At 35.5% G+C, this 20,955-nt stretch overlaps 1 protein-coding gene across 9 annotated transcripts in view; it reads left to right on the forward strand.

The window, feature by feature from the left end:
- The window catches only part of NIN (ninein), a 104,928-nt gene extending 88,817 nt beyond the window's left edge, over positions 1 to 16,111 (forward strand). For 4 of the 9 annotated variants that reach the window (XM_082647872.1, XM_082647876.1, XM_082647879.1 and 1 more), the window contains 6 exons: positions 50 to 97; positions 1,828 to 1,929; positions 5,961 to 6,161; positions 10,057 to 10,170; positions 12,255 to 12,457; positions 13,197 to 16,111. In XM_082647872.1, coding sequence (XP_082503998.1) covers positions 50 to 97; positions 1,828 to 1,929; positions 5,961 to 6,161; positions 10,057 to 10,170; positions 12,255 to 12,457; positions 13,197 to 13,224 — 696 coding nt within the window. In that variant the 3' untranslated portion in view covers positions 13,225 to 16,111. Of the gene's footprint in view, positions 1 to 49; positions 98 to 1,827; positions 1,930 to 5,960; positions 6,162 to 7,785; positions 8,178 to 10,056; positions 10,171 to 12,254; positions 12,525 to 13,196 lie in introns of those variants that run through there. The other 5 variants (XM_082647873.1, XM_082647875.1, XR_014296334.1 and 2 more) reach the window with 4 other exon arrangements.
- Positions 16,112 to 20,955: the final 4,844 nt, after the last annotated feature.

Here is a 20,955-nt window from a genome sequence, read left to right on the forward strand (position 1 = left end):
CTTGTTTTCCTTTCTTTTTCTAAACTAAACTCAAGAGTTTTCACTACAGGCACACCTTGGAGATATTCTGGGTTCAGTTCCAGACCACCACAATAAAGTGAGTCACACAAATTTTTTGGTTTCCCAGTGCCTATAAAATTGTTTCCACTATACTGTAGTCTGTTAAGTGTGCAATAGCATTATGTCTAAAAAAACAATGTACATATTTTAATTTAAGAATATTTATTGCTAAAAATGCTAATAACCATCGTCTTCAGCAAGTTGTAGTAGTAACATTGAAGATCACTAATCACAGATGACCATAACAAATATAATAATAAAATAATAAAATAATAATAATAAAAGTTTGAAATATTGTGAGAATTATGAAAATGTGACAGAGACACAAAGTGAGCAAATGCTATTGGAAAAATGGCACCAATAGACTTGCTCGACACAGGGTTACCACAGACCTTCAATTTGTAAAAAACTCCGTATCTGTGAAGCACAATAAAAGTGAAGTGCAATAAAACAAGGTATGCCTGTATTACCTTCCTCTTCTGAAAATTATGGTTTGTTTAAAAATCTGGAAAGAATGATGAACAGTCATTTCCTTTTGTTATAAATATTTCAAAAAAATTTTTTTAAGTTTGTGAAAGTTACGACCATTGGCAGTAAGGAGACTGGTTGTGCTCTAAAGCTGAAATGTCATTTAAGTTTAGGTACATTCAAGTAAACTTTTCAGAAAGACATTGGGTTTCATCTAGCTGCTTACCAAAGGAAAAGTCTAATGATAGGTTTTAAAATAACAGTGAATTTAAATGTACTTAGAAAGATTACACTTAATTCCATTTAACAATTCTTGCTACCCTCCTCAGTTTTTTTTTTTTTTTTTGCGGTACGAGGGCCTCTCACTGTTGTGGCCTCTCCCGTTGCGGAGCACAGGCTCCAGGACACGCAGGCTCAGCGGCCATGGCTCACGGGCCCAGCCGCTCCACGGCATGTGGGATCTTCCCGGACCGGGGCACGAACCCGTGTCCCCTGCATCGGCAGGCGGACTCTCAACCACTGCGCCACCAGGGAAGCCCCCTCCTCAGTTCTTTTTGATAGAAACAAAAATCAGCACTCTAGAATAGTGTCATATGTTTTCTACTTAGCAATATTCTGAGTCCCAGTGTCCTCTAGCTCATTAGATTCTCGTAAGATTCTGTAATAAAGAGAATTCCAAAAAAGGATACTCATAAAATCTTCAAATTTCTTCTTTAAAATTGAGAAAGGAGTTAAATCAGGTTTTATGTATTCTCAGTTCTAAACCTTTAAACTTTGCCTTAAGACATGTTTTTCCCTACTGCAGATCCATAGTAGAGGATCATGAAATCAATCTAGTTAAATAGCAGCATTTTAAGTTATTAAATTATACTAGAAAATATCAGAGTGCATGGCTCATGGTAAGGATAATTTCATGAAATTTTTCTCTTAGTGATATATACTTATAACTGATTACGTATATATATTCATACACACACACACACACACACACACACATATGTGGGTGTGGGTGTTTGTACTGGGTTGCAAGAGAAAATGTGCTGCTTACAGTGAGTGGCATTGAAGTTTGAAAGCTACCTGCCTTTGGAATCTGTTCTATGTGAGGAGTGGTGATTAAAACTAGACTACCTAAATATAATCAGTACACTGAATTATATTGTTTGTTGTTTTCCCTTGATGAATGAACTCAGTTTTCTTCCAAGAGTTGAGATTTGTGACTAGCGTAAATTCGTCAAAATAAAGTAGAGCAACTCAAGTGTTTTGTTTTTGGTTTTAAGGGAGTTTTTTGTTTTTTAACAGGTTAGTCAGATGAATTCCCTTGAACGAGAATTAGAAACAATTCATTTGGAAAATGAAGGCCTGAAAAAGAAACAAGTAAAACTGGATGAGCAGCTAATGGAGGTAAGTTTTTAAGCAAATGGCCTTAGCTATGAAGAATATTTTAATCCATGAATGAGCCATTTGTTGAGAGAGACTAGCATAGCATTAAATTCCTATTATGAAAACAGTGAAAATCTAAGTACATTGCCAAGCTGGATTCTTTGGTCTGTCTTACCAAGTTTGATAGATATTTTTGCTAATTATACAGCCATAGGAATATATACTGCTTCACAGAGGAAGGAATAATGTTGACTATCTTAAAATGCAAGGACCTGTACCTCAACAAATTCAAGTGGCAGGGACTCTGTTCAGTACTGACCAAGAGGCTCAGAGCTCTCTCGCCATTGCTGTGGTTTTAACAGTTTCCTGATACATCCCACAGTGTAGTGTTTTATAGATGTGATTGCTCTGTAACAACCTGTTCAGTTGGGAAATGTATGCAGGGAATTTAAGAGCATTAGCATTTAGAGGTTTAATTTTCAAGGGCTGCTGTTGTTCATTACTATATTTGTAACTCAGCACTGCCTTGGGAGAGGTACATCTGATAAATATAAAAGTGGATTTGTAAAACCTGTCAGCTTGGACATTGAGTTTCCAGTCTAATAGATTGCTTTCTGAATACCAAGCACAATTATAGGATGTAAAACAACTTATGTAAAATCCTCCTTAATAAGTAAAAATTTCATTGAGATACTTTGCTTTGGGTAATGAAAATATTAATTAATCCAACATTTAATGACCTGTAAAATTTATATAAGGTATAGAGGCCTGGGTAGAAAATGTCTTTCTGTGCTCTTAAAAAGTACTATGTATACAAATATTTTTAAGCCAGAATTATAGGAAGGAAGAGAGATATGTAAATATTTTCTTTCATGAAGCTGGATACATGCAAAGGTAAGTTTGATGCTCGGTTTTTATATACGAAATATGGGCAAACATATCACATTGACATTTAAATGACCGCTAAGGTTTCTGTCAATTTTATGTTCTCTGATTTATCCACTAATAGGGAGATTAGTGAAACTATAAAGAGTGAAATCCAAACCATTTTTTATTTCTCTGACAGCGTATAATAAATGTGTTTAAAACCGTGGGCTGCAGGCTGTGTTTAGATGTAGATATGCTTTTCTGATGAAATAATTATATACTCTAATGAATAAGATATCTGAAGCTAAGCGTGACATGTCTGGTACCTGATTGAAAAGTAACAAGGGTATACTTAATCACTGTCAGATTCTCTCCAAATGCTCTGTCAACAGGCCAGTTCTTCTCCCACCATTCTCTCTGGCCTCAGAAGCCCCCTTCTCTCCCAATCCTACTTTACATGATTAATCATCATAAGCGATTTCCCCTCATTACTCTTCTCCCTGATCTAGTAGTAAATATTTGCTAATGGATGAGGGAAATTGAGTGTTCCTGGCCCTGGAGCTGGAAAAAGAAAAAGCATGAATTTTTAATTGGAACACTGAAAAGAACATCTCATACACTGTTCTAATTAAAGTTTCATTAGAAATAAGACCGAGCTATGAATTCTGTCCAGACATATAAATTCGATTCTTCAGCAGCTTTATTAAATGTAACTCACACACTACACAATTCATCCATTTAAAGTGTCTAATTCAGTGGTTTGGGTATATTACATTATTTTAAAAATTGTGCTAAGCATATAGATAGATAGATATAAATGGTTAAAATGACAAATTTTGTTAAGTGGCATTCGGTGGCATTAATTACTTTCACAATGTTCTACAACCATCACCACTGCTTCCAAAACTTTTTCATCACCCCAGACAGGAACACTAACCATTCGCCAGTATCACTCCATTCCACCTTCCCACCAGACCTGTAAATTGGATTTTTATTTATGTTATGATATCTACAGATTAGGCCAAATTTGAGGATGAACAGTGGTTTTCACACCATTTTTTGTGCCCACCTGACCTGAGGGATAGGTACATGCCTCTCACTCTGGCATTGATTCTCATCGGGTTTGGGGGAGAGGCAGTAAGTAGGCAGGGAGATGTTCCTACATCAGAATCTTTGGGATCAAGAAATTTAGGGAAGGCTTTCTAGGTGATTCAATCTGATGTATGCACCCCCTTGGGGGAAGGGGTTTCTCCTCATCCCTATATGCCAGTTTGAAAGTCACTGATGTAACATAATACATAGCCCTACCCCAGGGTAATTAAAGATCCCAAATCACTAGACAAGAATATGGAAGAATCTGCCTCCCACTCCAGGGTTTTTTCCAACTGTATGAAGCAGGGTTCTATAAGCAATTCATTTTGATCACTCAAAAACAGGGTTATAGACTATTAGCAATTCTTAAAGTCTGTTGTGTACCTCTTAGCCAACAGTTCAGACACTGGAACAACAAAAATGTTTTATAGTTTATATTCTGCATCTCCACATGGCAAGGTGTTTAACATCAGGTCCATTCCATAGTGGACTTGAAATCTTCTGAATTATTATATTGGGATGGGTGGAGGTAAAGGTAGCAAGCTCGTAAACCAACCAAATTGCAATAGATGAGGAAGTGGCTGCAGAATTAGAGCTGTGAGACATTTTAATATCTGTAAAATTTATATACGGAGAAATGTAAATGTTGGTTCTAAGTTCCTACTGACTAGAGCACATGTGGTCAGGTATATAATATACACAATTTGTACTGTTCTTTCTCTTTATAACTCATATTTTCTTCCTCTTTGTATAACTCCTTAATTCTCTTTTGTTTTTGTTTTATCTGTGGCTAACCTGTACCTAGAACTCTGTGGTTGGAACTAGCAGAGAAGGGTGCAGTTCTCTGCCTGAGATAGTGTGTGAAGGTAGAACATTCTTTCAATGAATTTCATGGCATGGAGACATCTCATTAAACTCCTTGTTCATGTAATCATTTCTGCCACTATGACAGTTAATAAATACTTAAGGTAAGAGCCAATATTCATTTTCATTTTGCTTTAATTTTGGAATATATCTGTTTACATTTACATCAGGATTTTCCTTAGTATTTGAAGACGTGTGTGAAGAAAATCATCCCACTGATATAAAATCAGGGGATCATAATTCTCCATATTCTTTATTCTTAAAAATAAAGTGGTGGGTTTTCTAAATCTATAACTAGAAATATTTCAAAATGGGTAACACCCCACCTCAGAAATTTAGATTTAAGGAAATGGATAGTGGCTCTGAAGTTTCATGATAACATTTAATTATAGATGTGTCTTAGAGGGCCTTTTTCCCTTCTCACATGCCTGGGGGTGCTTCTTCTTGAGCTTAGTACTTGGTCATATTTGTTGCATGTCTTCCATTGAGCTCTGTGTCTGCTGAATGTGTTGACAGATGTGAAGTGGCATGCTTCAATAGCCAAATGCAGTGCCTTCTCCTTTCCCTCGCCCCAACTTTGACTGGCTTGCGATACACATACCGTTTCCTCATTGTCTTGAATAAATACTTTCATTCCATGTACTTCAATTCCCAGATGTTCTGGGGTATCACCTTATGCCCCGGAATTGCCTGTCTGATAAACTAAGATAGGTTAAAATAATTTGAGATGCAAGATGAGAATCTTGAAAACAAATTGCTAACTTGGAAAAAATGTAGTCATTGAACATTCACTCTTAAGAATCTTTATGAGTGGTAAGTGGCAAAACTCTAAAGCATAATCTCATTCTCCCCTTTGCCTATTCCAACCATTTTTTTTTTAAAAAAAAAAGAGGGATAATTAAATGTTCTAGTGTAAGAAGAAAAAAGGAGAATTCAGACATATGTACATCATGTACCTCATGTCTTATAGTCACTTAAGAATGAGGAAGTACAGTTTAAGTCTAAAACTTTTAAGGCCTGCTTATGCATTAAATGTATTATCTCCTAAGCAAAATGATTGATTCTTTATTCTTACTCAGGATCATGTGCTGCCTGCTTTCAAGTTACCAGTGAGTCTGAGAGGCCATTAATGAATTCATAGACTTCATTAATCTCTGCTTGCCACTTTCAAGGGCAACTCTCTGATTGAAGGCACTGCAGCTGACCAGGGTTTTGCCCTTATCCTCTAGATGCAGCACCTGAGGTCCACTGTGATGCTTAGCCCATCCCCTCATGCTTGGGATCTGCAGCTGCTCCAGCAGCAAGCCTGTCCAATGGTTCCCAGGGAGCAATTTCTGCAGCTTCAATATCAGCTGCTACAGCCAGAAAGGATAAACCAGTGCCTGCAGGAGGAACTTGAAAACAGGACTTCTGAAATCAACACACCACAGGTATGAGGATCTTTTTCTAATAGTAAACTCAGATCACCTAATTTAATTTTACCTGCTTATTTGAAAGTTATACCAGTTCACATGTGGGGATGAAGAACCTAAATCTTTTGTCAGGCAGTTACACCTTACCTGAATTACAAATCCACGGAACTGCAGTGCTGTTTTGGTTTTGGTTTTTTGCAGTGCTGCTTTTGAGCTCTCAGCTTCTAAGCTAGGTAATTAAGTGTTCTGGGTCTCCTTTGCACATTTGTAATCGATGATGAAGTCTCAGGATCACTTGAGCATATTGCACAATTGACCTAACACTCTTGTCTAATGCCAAAGATATTACAGAATTCAAGTGCAACTCTAGGATATGTATTACTAACAGAGCATCCTGAGTTTTCTTGTACCAGAGGAGTATAGCCTGCTGAGTTCCATGGGATTCACAAATGGGCACTTTTCTCAACTAATAAAGTAAAATGTGTCATCAGTGACTTTTTTAGTTGACATAGTTCATTTAACTTATTTTTTTAATGATCTAGTTTGAAAAACTCTATTTTTAAGAAAATAAAGATCTTCTTCCTCTTCCTCTTCCCTTTGAATTAGCATTATCCCAGCTCACTACCAGACACAATCTTATATTACCTAGGTTTTCAAATAGTTATTTCTCTTTAGTGCTTCATTCATGATTCTCCTCTTTCAGAAGTCTCTTGACTCTTTGGTCTTGCCCATTTATTCAGAATTAGGAATAAAATTAAAACTACTCCTTAGTTTGTAGAATTCTAAATTAGTTTGTTCTAGTTTGGATGCTCTTCTTCTGTTTTCAAATACCTTACTTTTCAGTTGACGTTTGACAAGGAATTTCCCACCTCTCTTTCTGTAATCCCCTCACCCTGGCTTTGCAAAGTCACATTAGCACCATAATTATACATTGTAACAACTTGGTTTTCTTCTCCTACTAGTATATATCTGTGCTTTTGCATGATGTACTTCTGTCATCTATTCTTTCTAACAGAGGCTTAAAATCCATGTTTTTGGAAGCTTCCTACACTCAATTTCCAAATACTAAAATTTAATTCCAGAATTAAAATTGTGATGGTGGGTGTTGGACAGATGCTTCAACTCTTCATTATAAACTGAGTGACCTCAGTTTTTAATGGACATTTAAAACCAAATGATTAGACTAAGATCCTACTCATTGCTCTTTCATATACACTATTTTCAAAACATGCTCTTCCCAACCCACCCACCAGTGTTTAATCCTTTTACTTCAATTATTTGAGGATTAGATAGACAAAATTTAAGACTTTTGTACTTAAAAAAAAAGAAAGAAAGAAAGAATTTCTCCAGATGGCAGGGTGGACTGCTTATTGCTCTCACTAGAATGCCATGGCAGGCTCTCCTGTTTCTGGTAACTAAGCTGACACTAATTTTAAGAATATAGAAAGCTATTAGAATCTGCACGTTGTCTGTGTGTGTGGAGTGATGTGATTTCTTCTGCCTTGTGTTGCTTTGCTTGCATATGTAGTATTGATGTTTGCTTTTAAAAATTGTTTGCATTATAAATGTGTGAATTTAGACTCCCCCAAAAAACATAATCTTGACATCAGGGTGAAGTGTACCACTTGCCTTCTTTCTCTAGGCCTTGCTACCGGAGCAGCGAGCAGTGCATGCAGATTCCTACAGAAGGATTGGGCACCTGTGAACACTGGGCTGTTATTGCTGGCATTTCTTACCATGGCAGATACTCAAATGCACACACCCACACACACCACACAAACAGAGACATAAGCTGAGAAATGTTTTGGAATCAAGTGCTCTTTTAAGTTTATTATTATTATTGTTGTTGTTAAGCCTTTGCAGTATTATGTTTCCTATTTATGTAGAAATGACAGATTTTGTGAATCAAATTCACAAATTTCAGCTTGTTACACGTAATTATTTATACGATTTAAAGAGTGTGGACTTGAGATTCTTGAAAGGATGTATTCTATATATTTTCTCATTCCATATGTTGTAACTATTTTTAACAAAAGGTACTACTTTTATATGTGAAATTTGAAGAAAATCAGGGTTATTTATACTGTTTTATATAAGATGTATAATACTTTTTTGACAGGAAAAAGGAAATTTTTGATGAAATAAAATAAATTTTAAATATATGACTGCTTTTGTTTTTCCTCTTTCCCCACTCTTTTGCCATGCCCCGTGTTCTTTGAATTAATTATCTGGGGTTTTTTTTGGTTTGCTTAGCTTTTTTTTTTTCTTTTAAGGCAAGTGGAAATCTGGCATTTTCCATTTATGTTTGAACTTTAAAAAGCCATTATAACTTTTAAAATATAGGATTTTAGATGTTCTTAAGACCTGGTTTCTTGAAATTTTGCATTACTCTTTTGCCTACTACGATTTTTCTCTTCAAATTAGTCTTATGGCTTAGTTGTTTCTTTTATGCTTGAATAAATGTTATTATTTAATATCCAAACACATGTTGGCTTTCCACTCACATTTGGTCATTCTTTTTGTGCTTTTTAAAGGACACCTTTTTGGGAATATTTTTTTATTTTTTTATTTTATTTTATTTTATTTATTTTATTTTTTTGCGGTACGCGGGCCTCTCACTGTTGTGGCCTCTCCCATTGCGGAGCACTGGCTCTGGACACACAGGCTCAGTGGCCATGGCTCACGGGCCCAGCCGCTCCATGGCATGTGGGATCTTCCCGGACTGGGGCGCGAACCCGTGTCCCCTGCATCGGCAGGCGGACTCTCAACCACTGCGCCACCAGGGAAGCCCCGGGAATATTTTTAAGGACAGGTTATGCCATCAGCCATTAATACCTGAGTCTTGCTTAAACATTTGAAGAACCTTTTAAAATCTGAAATTCTTTTTTTTTTTTTTTTTTTGGTACGCGGGCCTCTCACTGCTGCGGCCTCTCCCGTTGCGGAGCACAGGCTCCAGACGCGCAGGCTCAGCGGCCATGGCTCACGGGCCCAGCCGCTCTGCGGCATGTGGGATCTTCCCGGACTGGGGCACGAACCCGTGTCCCCTGCATCAGCAGGCGGACTCGCAACCAGTGCGCTACCAGGGAAGCCCTGAAATTCTTTACGTGAACATTTTGGTGGACTGGGAGAAAGGGCCGTCAGTTGCACTCTAAATCTTGTTCCAGGTCACTCTGCGCTCCAAAACCCACACACTCCTTAATCCATCACTGTTGTATGAGGAGAGAAGGAGAAGCCAGGGTCCTTTTTCTGCCCTCTTGTTTTGTCTAGGAGTTTTTTTATGGGGAGATTTTCAGTTTTAAATCTGTTCTAATGATAAACCCATCCTCCAATTCAGATATGTGCTTCACATTGACAGGTCAAATTAGGAAACCAATAACCAGAATAACTAGCAGGAAGAGGCTATTAGAAACACTAACACCCTCACAGTAATCAGCCATTTCAAAGGAAAAACAGACACATATTGCAAGCTAATTGGAAATGTTAGGTGATCCTAAATAAACTCAGTTTTTGATTATTTTGTTGTTGAGATGCCCACAGTATTGCAAAGACTCAAATCACAGATGAAAGGTTGAGAACCATCTTTTAATTTACTTTGGATACCTATTTTACTATAATAAGTACACACAGATCTTAAATTATGGGTTTTAAGAATTTTGCTTTATCTCAGGGGAAGATGGTAACACAGGTAAGATTCTTCTTTTGTCTTTGATTCTTTCTCTAATAGGGTTACTTTTCTAACATGTGCAACCCATGCAGTGTTCAGAGCTCCCATTTCATCAGAAATCCACCCTTCCTGTTCAAAGGCAAACATTTGCTGTCCTTTCTCTAGGCATTTTATGGGGAAAATTAACTATTAGTGCTTTTGTGTGGCATGATTTTCAAATGATAATACAAATTTTTTTCTTTCCTTCAGGGAAACCAGGAACACCTGGTAACTGTCATGGAGGAACGAATGATGGAAGTTGAACAAAAATTGAAACTGGTGAAAAGGCTTCTTCAGGAGAAAGTGAATCAGCTCAAAGAACAAGTGAGCCTCCCAGGTCATCTCTACCCACCCACCTCATATTCAACTTTAACTCCAATTTTACATTCCTCTATTGCTATTAACTTGTTAACTTTTGTTGTCTAATAAAAGCAAATTCTATTATAAATGTTTAGAAGAATTTAGGAGTCACTCTTTCCCATATCATTTCAAAAATATGAATTCTGTATTCTACACTGTTTTTTTCCAAAGTTCTTTTGAGTCATATGTTTGTCTACAATTTAAAAAATGTATATTTGCTAGCAGTGACTCTCATGGACCTAAAGCATTTCTAATGAGGTTCAATTTAAATTGAAATTTTATAGATTTTTTTTTCCCCAGAGAGGAAATATTCCTATTTAAATAAAAAGAAATTTTATATTGGTAAAAAATTGGGGGATAATAAGTATAACTTTAGCTTTCCTGTTTGCAACAGCTATGACAGCCTCAAAAACAACCTTATGGCTATAGCCAGACCCCAAAAGGTTGTGTTTTGAATTAGAATCTGGACTCTTGAATTCAGGACCACTAGTTAGCCTGATCCTTTTTTCCTGCTGGTGGCAGGTGTGGCCTCAGTGCTTAGAAATTATTTGTGCATCCACTGAAGAGACATACAAGAAGGACTACTTTCTAGGAAAGTTTTATAACTTCTCTGGAATCTGAGATTGAGACAAACTGTGGCGGGAGTGGGAAGGTGGAAATTGCCCAACCTGGTTTTTCAGATATATAAAATCCAAGAAGAAGAATTCCAAGGGAAAGTCTAAATGCAGAGGTAGACAGGAACTTTCCTCAGCCCTATATCTTAATACACAAAATGGAGAGAAAGACCTGTATTTACATTTATTGATTCAATCCTTTAATCCTTTATTCAACACATAGTTACTACGTGCCAGGTTCTGTTCTAAGCACTAGAAATACAGCAATGAACAAAACAAAATCCTGCCTATATGGAGAGTAGTTCACTTACTACAGCTACTAGTGTAGTTCACAGTATCAAGCATTTGGCCAGATAGCAGTTTCAAAAATAAAGAAAATGGGTAACACGGGGTGTGGTCATCTACAAACACTAGCATTAACTGTTCATCCTGTCCTGGGAGAAGAAAAAGAAATGAGAGATAGGGAAGAGCAGACAGTAGAGGGTCTTAGTGCTAAGCCACAGAGTTTGAATTTCATTCGGTAGTAGATAAGAGTCATCAGAGCGTTTTTTAATGGCAGGAAAGGAGGAAAGTTTGTATAAAAACAGTTCGATAGAAAGTATGTTAGTATTATGTTAAACTTGCCAGTCACTTAGGTTCTGGGCTTCAGTGTGATAGTCTTTATCATTGCCCTTTGAAATGCTATTATGTAAATTAATTAACCACTCCTTAGTTTTCTTTACTCCCTTAAACCTTTATACTTGTAGATGCCCTGCCTGAAACTGGGTGTAAAATGAGGAGTTAAAGGTATAATGAGGGAAAGGAGATTATAAGATATTAACTAACAGGAGCAATAATAAAATTATCCTAATGCTGCTGACAAGTTTTCCTGCCCTAACCAAGACTGTATATTCTAACAATAAAGATTAGAATATCTCTTCTAGACAAGGTTTTATACAAAGAGGGAGAGTTAAGGAGAAGTAACCGCCAAATCTTCTCTCTTTATTTTAAAATTTGGCTCATGTATTATAACAATCAGTAGGTTGTATGTGGTTATGAATGGGAAACTCAAGCACCTATTGTTAATAACAAACACAGTTCACACCCTCAGAAATTTAAGTTATAAAAGTATTTTGGTATTTTTAGAGAATGAATAAAGAAATAATACCTAATTTATTAGGTTGAAAAATACCTTCATTTTCGAGCCCTCAAATATCAATTTGTTCTTTTTATTAGTGACTTCTACAAACATATTATGCAGAGAAACAGCTTGGAATAAGTGGATTTGCTCTACTTGTATCCCTGGTGCCAGGTCTGATGTTAAAGCTGTATTGTAAAATGAAAGAATATAATTGATAGAAGCCATTTGCCTTTATAAACAACTGTCCTATGTCAGACCTTAAATTTAAGAGAATTACAGAAATGGAGTCAAGATGTTTCTGGTTCTGTTTCTAGCTCTGCAAGAATACTAAAGCAGATGAGATGGTGAAGGATTTGTATGTGGAAAATGCCCAGTTGTTGAAAGCTCTGGAAATAACTGAACAGCGACAAAAAACAGCAGAGAAGAAAAATTACCTCCTAGAGGAGAAGATTGCCAGCCTCAGTAATATAGTCAGGAATCTGACACCAGCACCATTGACTTCTACACCTCCCTTAAGGTCATAGCCAAGCCAAAGGATAAACACTCATAGTTGTGCACTTTACTGAAATGGATGGAGCATTTCAGTATGTTCTCTCAACCGTTGTTTTTTGTGGGGTTTTCTTGGGTTTTTTTTTAAACTTTAATGGCTTAAAGTTAAGCCTAACGTAAAACTTCCAGCAACAGAATTAAAATCTCCATTCATTGTAATTAGTTTTTCTAAATAGACTATAATGGAAGTTGCAAACAAATACATACTTCACTGTTTGAATTATTCCCAAGCTTTGAATTTTTAAAAATATTCTAATAGCCATCAAGAAGGTGATACAAAAACAACTCAAGAATCTTAAAACCCCAGTTTTGAATGAATTTTTAAAAATTACTATTATGTATAAGTTTATATGTAAATTGCAGATATTTAAAAGTTGAGAAATTATTAGCTGGCTGTTTTGATCTTTATTTTATAACCAAATGTACATCTTCTCATACATTTACATATGAAAAAGTCATTCCGTTTCTAATAGTTCTGGTTTTTTGAATTAATTGTTAGACGTTCTGTTTGGTAAGAGAAGCTGGTGTTAATACCACTGAGGTCAGAAATGCCAGAGTCCATAGAACTCTACCTTCTAACACCTATGACAGTATTACCACTCTTTATGTATTAGAGATCTAAAACTCATTTATTCAACTGCACTGTTAACTAATGTTAAAACTTTACCTTCTTTAAACAGTCTTTTTCTTTTTTTTTTCCTTCTTAGAAGTTTCATTTGGGAGCTTGTCTTCTAAGAAATGGATAAAGCCACATTCTTAAAGCATTTGAACTATAGGGTAAGCACTGAACAAACTGCTTTGGAGTAAACAGCTACTCCTAGAAGAGAGAGAAGTAAACCATGTGGGTTTTTCTCTCTCTAAAGTCTTGGATTTCATGAACTTATATTTGGGGTTGCCTCAAGAACTCAGGGAACAATACTTTAAGACGTCTTCCTGAAATACTGTAGGGCCTCGTTAAGAATTTGAAATGTATAAACCATGTGACCTTATTTATTTGTCATATATTTAGAGCCATAGTGGGATTTTTATTTCTACATTTTTAGTGAATTTAATTTTCTGGAAAAAGGCCTTGATTTTAGAGTTAAAAACCTCTTCTAACATATGGAAGAGTTATTGTTTGCTTGTTTGTTTAATATAGGTCAAAATTTCCATGCTTCCTATTCCTCTGCACCTCAAATCTGATAAGAATTTCTTACTGTGATAAGCATTCGCATGCCATCTGAGGTAAAGGAGTGCCAAATAGGATTTTTCCATTCAGTCTCAAGACTAGAACATTATAGAACAGTAAACATTTTGAATAACTTTTTTCCCCAGGTAAAATCTCTGCTTCTAGCCTACTTCAGCCAGGAGTTGGTTGGTAAAGAACTTACTATGTGGGACACAAACAGAGCTCATCACAGCCACCTAAAGAGCTCATCACAGCCACCTATTTGTTTTTGTGGAAGAGTAATTAGATCAGAAAAATTCACTTTGATAAATTCCAGGAAAGCCAAGCCCATCAATTTATAAGAGGTGTCACAGGAAAATCAAACACTGCCTTATGGGCAGGAAAAAAAGATGAAGCAAACTGCTTAAGAAGCCACGTCAGAAACTCAATATCAACAAAATAATTTGCATTAAGGAACTTTAGGGTTCCTTGGGCCTAACCATATACTATTAGTCCTACCTGCCAACACAGGAGTCCTTGCTACAAGAGCCCTGACAAGGCAAGGTCATTTGTGGGACTGGGAGTTCATGCTTCAGAAGCAGACTTTCTCACTTTTGAATAGCTCTATTATCAGAAAGTCCCGATTTTCCCCTGGAAAAGAATTAATTTTAATCCCTCCCTACAATTATACTTCAAAACATTTGATATCTGCTGTCATGCCTCCCCTAATCATTTTTCTCCAGTGCAAACATTACTAGTAAACTCAACTACTTGTATGGCATTGACTTTAACACTTAAAACTGTGGATAGGCCTAGGTTAAGGTCATAAATAAACTAAGCACCTGTGGTATATTTATGTGATATGCTTTAAGTTATTCAAGGTTTTTGCCATCAGAACTGAACACCAAGCACATTTCTCAAATAGATGGCTTACCATATGATCACACATGTTGTGTTTTTTATCTTTATTTTTTACATTATGAAAAGTATAGATTAATTTGTTTCTTATAAATCTGTATGTGTATATAAAGTGTTGTACAATGAATGTAAATATGACTTCTGGAAAATTTTAGACTACATTTAGAATCCCTTTATCTAAAATCAAAATGCTGCTCAAATGAAAGTTAATTTAACTAACACCTCGGTGCTTACTTCTGCTTCACTGCACTCATAAAATTGGAAAAAAGATCAATACAAGAAATATATAGTTACCTTAAATTATATATTTGTGCAGCAGATTATTTTTGTAGACTAGAGTGGGAATTTAACTGGCAATTTATAATATAGCTTACAGCTTTTAAAAGGCCTTTTAAAGAGATTAAATGTAAACTATTAAATGTTTAGATTTTGCTTTCAGACTTTATAATAGAACTCTTTACAGTCACCTTATATATCTTATAGGCATTTAACTCCTCATTTATTAAAAGTACTGGTTGTTAAATTCTCTTGATTTCTTAAGAACAGTTATTTAAATAAGTCTTAGGAGATAGGATCTTCATTTCAAGGAAAGAAAATCAAGTTTGCCTTTGTGATAATGTTACCCTTAGAAAAGGAAAGTGTGGATAATAAAACCTACATTGTTCTATTTTGCTTTCTTCTGCTTTTTAGAAGCCTGAGCTATTAAGTTCAAATTTGTGAAGGAAGAGAAGTAGAAGAGGAGGGGTAGAACCAATCACAGTATTTATTTTTCTAAAACTTAATAAACCCAGATTTTTTTAAAACTATTTTAAATATGAATTCTTCCCAGAAGCTTCAAATGCATCGTTTATATATTTAACCTTAAACATAAGTAGATCACAGTCATAGGCTTTCAAGGTTTATGAGGAGTTCTTACAGGTCTAATATTTCAATAATGTACCAATACCCAGGGCAGGTATTATGATGAGGAACTTTTGTTTTTTTAAGAATGAATAAGAGTTTATGGTGGACTTTAACGTGTGAAAATGATTTTTTTATTTTTGTGATTTCTTTTTTCTGAGTAAAGGAAAAGAGAAATGTGTTGCTATTGTCAGCATCTTAAAGGTAGTCTCACTCAAGGCAAGGCTAAGTGCTTCGTGATAGTATTAAGCAAGTCTTGTTTTGAACGGATTACCTAATGACTCACTAGAATGATATAAATTATACAAGTTATGCCAAAACTAAGTCAAAACCTAATAACCAAAGCATTCGTTATTTAAAACTTATTCACTATATCATGTTTGGACCTATTCAAACATCTCAGCCCTGTAAAACAGTTTTGGTTTTATGACATATGGATAGTGGTTTAATAATAAATCCAAGTTAGCTTTTTGTTTCCCAGCTTTTTTTGAATGATATTCATTAAATCTGTTCTTATTGGAAGACATTATCACAGCATGATTGAAGGGAACATTGGTTTTATAAAGGAAAACCCGAGTTCACTGATAGCCATCACTAAGATTCTTTTCATGTAAAGATTAATGCTTATGTGTTTATATCGACTTTGTATATTTCATCTTAGCCATTCTATCCTATAAAGATTTTACCATGAGCTTAAGATGTAAATAAATAATTTTGCAAATATGGCTCTTTTTTTCTATACACCTTGAACTTTTATAAACAGTTTCAGTATGTTTATCATTGGTTTTTAGAGTGAAAGCATCAAAACATTGCACTAAACATATTTTATAAATGCAAAATCTCTGGAGCATTCACTCCAGACCTACTGAATTAGAGTCTGCATTAAAAAAAAAAATCCCCAAATTATGTGATTTAGAGCACTGGGACTCCATTTCTGTAACAGAATTGATGACTTTCACACCAGCCAGTTTGAGATCCCTGTACCCTGTGGTGGTTCATAATTTACTTCTAAAATCCTGACAAACTCAGGTGAGGCCCTGCTTGGGAGTTTGGGAGCTTCAGAGGTGGCTTTATTTCACTTTGCCGTATTTGTGGGTGACTCAGACTATTTCAGTTGAGCTACTTGTAAATGATGAGATATATGCAACTATTGGTATAAAAGTTAACCTAAAAGCACATTAAGTTAATATGCTGAGTACTGAAATTTAGAATGGAAATACTGGCCAAACTAGACTTATCTCACAAGGCTTGTTTTATTTGCAAACCTTTTATACCAATCTCACACTGCCTTTATGAGGCAATAACTATTATTAACCCCATTTTACAGATGAGAAAACTGAAACTTAGCTAAGTTATGACTTAATCAAGGCCACAGAGCCAGCTAAGTAGGGGACTCAGGACTCTCTGAGCAGGTTTGTCTGTATTAATATGTTGCAACAGGTATCCATTTCTCTTTCCGGCAAACAACATTTAATTGGTGCTATTGAATACTTATCTTGTGCACTGCACTCTAAAGAAAAATATTTAAAATTCTTGGTTTTCTGTTTACAGACTTGGGTAGAGCAGTGAGATTTATGCACAAGAAAAAATTAGAAAAAATTACATCGATACAGAAGACAATCAAGTTTTATTGATGGACTCAGTGCTATAGGCACTAAGATATGGAATATTAGTGCCCTCAGGTATTTTAATACAGGAAATGGGAAAAGTTCTTAACCTAGCATTAAGTATAATTCTGCACTTATTTGAGATTAGTGTAACCTGTTTGTTTTGTAGTCTCTTTTATTCATTTTGCATTGAAAAAGTCTTATTTTTCTAATATATACCTGATATACATTTTCCCATAATAATGGTCAAATTTTGTCCAAAAGATCAGAATTTTGACCTAATGCAAAATATCTATAATCTGTAAAGTTAAATTTAATATAGTTAATATGTTATAAGTCACAAAATTGTTTATTCTTTGTTTGGTTTTGCCTCTTTTGCAATCAGGAAAAATGGCTAATTTTGACAAATGGACATGTTAAAAAAAATTAAAACTTCAAAAAAGGAACTATAAACTGAATCAGTGAAATGCTATAAATTAAAGAGTAGGCAACAATGTAAAAACAGAGCTGGAAACCCTTAGGTTAAAATAATATTTAATTCTGAGAAATGATTACATGAGATGTGCTTTACTAGTTAAGGCAAAGTAAACAACTCTGAACAGTCCTTACAGCCCAGATGAGCATTTACCAGTCATTTTTCTTTCCTGTTTGAGTATCTGTCTTTAAGATCTTAAGCAATAAATAAGCATTAGATATGGATGGTAGATTAGAAAACAGTATTGTATCAATGTTGATTTACTTAAGTCTATAAGTACTGTGTTTATGTAAGATTATATTCTAAGGAAATACACACTGAAGTATTTAGGGATATGTAACCGTAATGTACGCAAATTATTCTCAAATGATTCATAACAAAATTACAGAAAGATATAAACAAATCAATGAAGCAAAATGTTTTAAAAAATAGGTAATGGGTATGCAAGCATTATTTGCATTATTCTTGCAATCTTAAGTTTGAAACTATTTCTAAATAAAACATTTAAAATGTTATAGATAGAAATTTACTAAGTGTGGTACTAGGCACTTAACTTTACCTTCCTTACCCTCATAGCAATTCTGAAGAGTAGACGGTATTTCAATGGTACAGAAGAGGAAACTGACTAGAAACCATTTATGGCAGCCTATCCGCATGCCTGTGGTCTATTATGAAAAGTTCAGCATAATCAGACATTTTTCCTATTTCCCTGGGCGTGTAGAAAATGGGGAAACGGGAAACTGAGGCAGTTGGCAGAAGAGGTAAATGCCAAAATGAAGCATTAAGGGGGCGCATAAGGAACAGGAGGGGCTGTTAAGCAAATGAATCCCACACACACATGCAAATGACAGTCATGAAGCAACACCTAAAGGTCCAGTGGGGGCTCAGGATATCTCTAGTATACACTGCCCCCTCCTCTATCTCTACACCTGATAGCACACAAGTATTTTTCTTGAGGTAAAAGAGACACTTTATGCATGTCTTTTATTCTGTTGCTACCTTAGGAAGAATTTGACAAAGAAACAGAAACCTGTTCTGACTAGTCTATGTGAAAGGGGAATTATATAATAAAATAAGGAATTATATTTGGTTCATGGAACCAAAGGGCAGGAAATACAGACTTCACGAGGCATTAAAACAAAGACCTTTGGTGCTCTTCCCTACTCTCCCCCTCCTTCTCTATCCCTACTTCTCATCACTTGGTCTCTTGTTTTTCCTCCTCTGCACCTGTTTGTTGAGGCTGGCAGTGTTGCGGGGTGGAGTTGTTGTTTGTTTTTCCTGTCTTATCTCACTTTCTTGTTTAAGTGCCAAATGGAGTCCAACAATTACTTCCAAGTCACAATTCCAAATTCTCAAGGAATCTGATTGACCATGCATAGTCTTCCCATAATCCAATCAACTATGGCCAGCAAGGGTCATGATCTTGGGATACAAGCTGCAGAGGCCACCACATCACAGAGAATACTCTCACAAATAAGGGGCTGGAGCAGTTAGTGAGGGAAATTTAGACTCAAGATGTGTAGACAGTAGATAAAAATGGCTTTAAAAGGTAGAATCTCAAATAAAGATTTTCATGTTTACTCACATTTTTATGGAAGTGTACTATCTATTCAAAGAGAAGCACCATTTTAAAATGCTGCCTGGTGACAAATGTCACTAGTACTCCTGTTACCCTATCTTTTGTCCTTGTCCCTTGCCCATACTCCTTTGTCCTGATTCCTACATATTCTCTAGATATCACATATAGAGTTTCATCAAGGTGTCCATCCAAGTCACAGTGGGTATAATAAATGCCACCCATCATATCCTACTTAAGTGGCATAATCCTGAAGTAACTTATTTCAGATATTGCCAGAGAAGGTAAAAGTTAGAGGTCTTTTGAAAAATATAATTAAAAGAGATTTAAATTTTGTATTAAGACCATGAATAAAAAAATTCTATTGAACTTTTTCAAGATACCTTCCCTTACTCTTGAAGAATGGGGTAGGAGCCCCTACTATGTGCTCACATGAGCACCCTGCACATTCCCAGGTAAAGCAGATGCCACTCCGTGTAACTGCCTACTAACTTGTCTGATCTCCATTAGACTCATCTTTTAAGACAATGATTGCTGTCTTATCACCATGCTATTCCCAGTTACCAACTCAATGCCGAAAACAAAACTGGTGGTCAATATTCATTATACAGATGGAAGAGTATGTACATTTCTATTTTGAGTTTGTCATCCTGTAGTGGCACTCACAGGAGAGTATGTATGCTAATTGTTTTATGCATGTAATTTAATGTTTTCAGTCTTTATTATTTTTTAAAAGATCAAAAAATTTTAAATGTATTAGCAAGCAATTGAAGAAATTTTTCCAAGTAATTTAAGGAAACATCATCTTTCAGTGTGATAAAAATTAAGTGCTATATTCTAGCAGTTGAAAGAGTATATATACCTTTTGGGCCCATAAATCACAATCTAATAACTCTGACAATAAGTACTACAAGCTCATGATATTTACTCAGATTAGTGGTTTGTAACAACTGCAACAAATTAAATATGACATTTTCTAAAGGAAGAGAACAAAATTCTTGTGGCTTTTTTTTGGTAGCGGTGCTTGGCTTATGTTATCTCATATAATGTGATGTTTAGTTTTTGCTATTCAATAAATTCCAACATTATCCTTTTTTCTGGTGGAAGCAAAAACTTGAAAGTTGATTTATTTTCCGATGTCAGGAAGTGGGATGAGCCTCTGCCTCTAGGCTTGTGCCTAGATGTGATTCAGATGTCTTCCTACAACAAATTTTCACCCACCTGCTTAAATCTAATAATCCCATGGTACAAGAAGACTAAGTCACTTCCCATCTGCTCCTTATTTCTGTTCTCCTGCTCATTATACATGTAGTTAAATTGAAGATAAGGCAAGGACCAGAGCCACTTCAGAACAATCCATTAAAATTTTCTCCCAAAATGATAAGTAACTTTGCATCTTCCTAAATTCAAAGATGACACATATTTTGAAAGAATATTCAAGCATTTAAAAAGAGCACTATAAAAAAGGTAAAGATTACCCAAAATCCTACCACCCAGTGGTAGCCACTATCAATAGTTTGGTGAACTCTCTTCCAGACATAATTTTATGCTTACAGACACACATACACACATTCACACTTACACAATTTTATATAAATGATAGCATACACATACATGTATATACATATTTACAGACATGTACATATAGTTTCTTCCACAGTGGTTTTCCTCCCCCTCCCTCTATGTAAAGAATGCCACATTATTTCCCTTAACTAGTATAAATCTGGCTTCAAGCTGCTCATTCTGATATCAGTGATCAGTCATAATTGAATGGTCCTTCTCCTCTTTAAGACTGTACAGCAGTCCCATCTCCTGACCTTTAGGCTATCGCATTCCTTTACCC

The sequence above is a fragment of the Grampus griseus genome (genome assembly GCF_964374135.1).
Source record: "Grampus griseus genome assembly, chromosome: 2".
Lineage (NCBI taxonomy): Eukaryota > Metazoa > Chordata > Mammalia > Artiodactyla > Delphinidae > Grampus > Grampus griseus.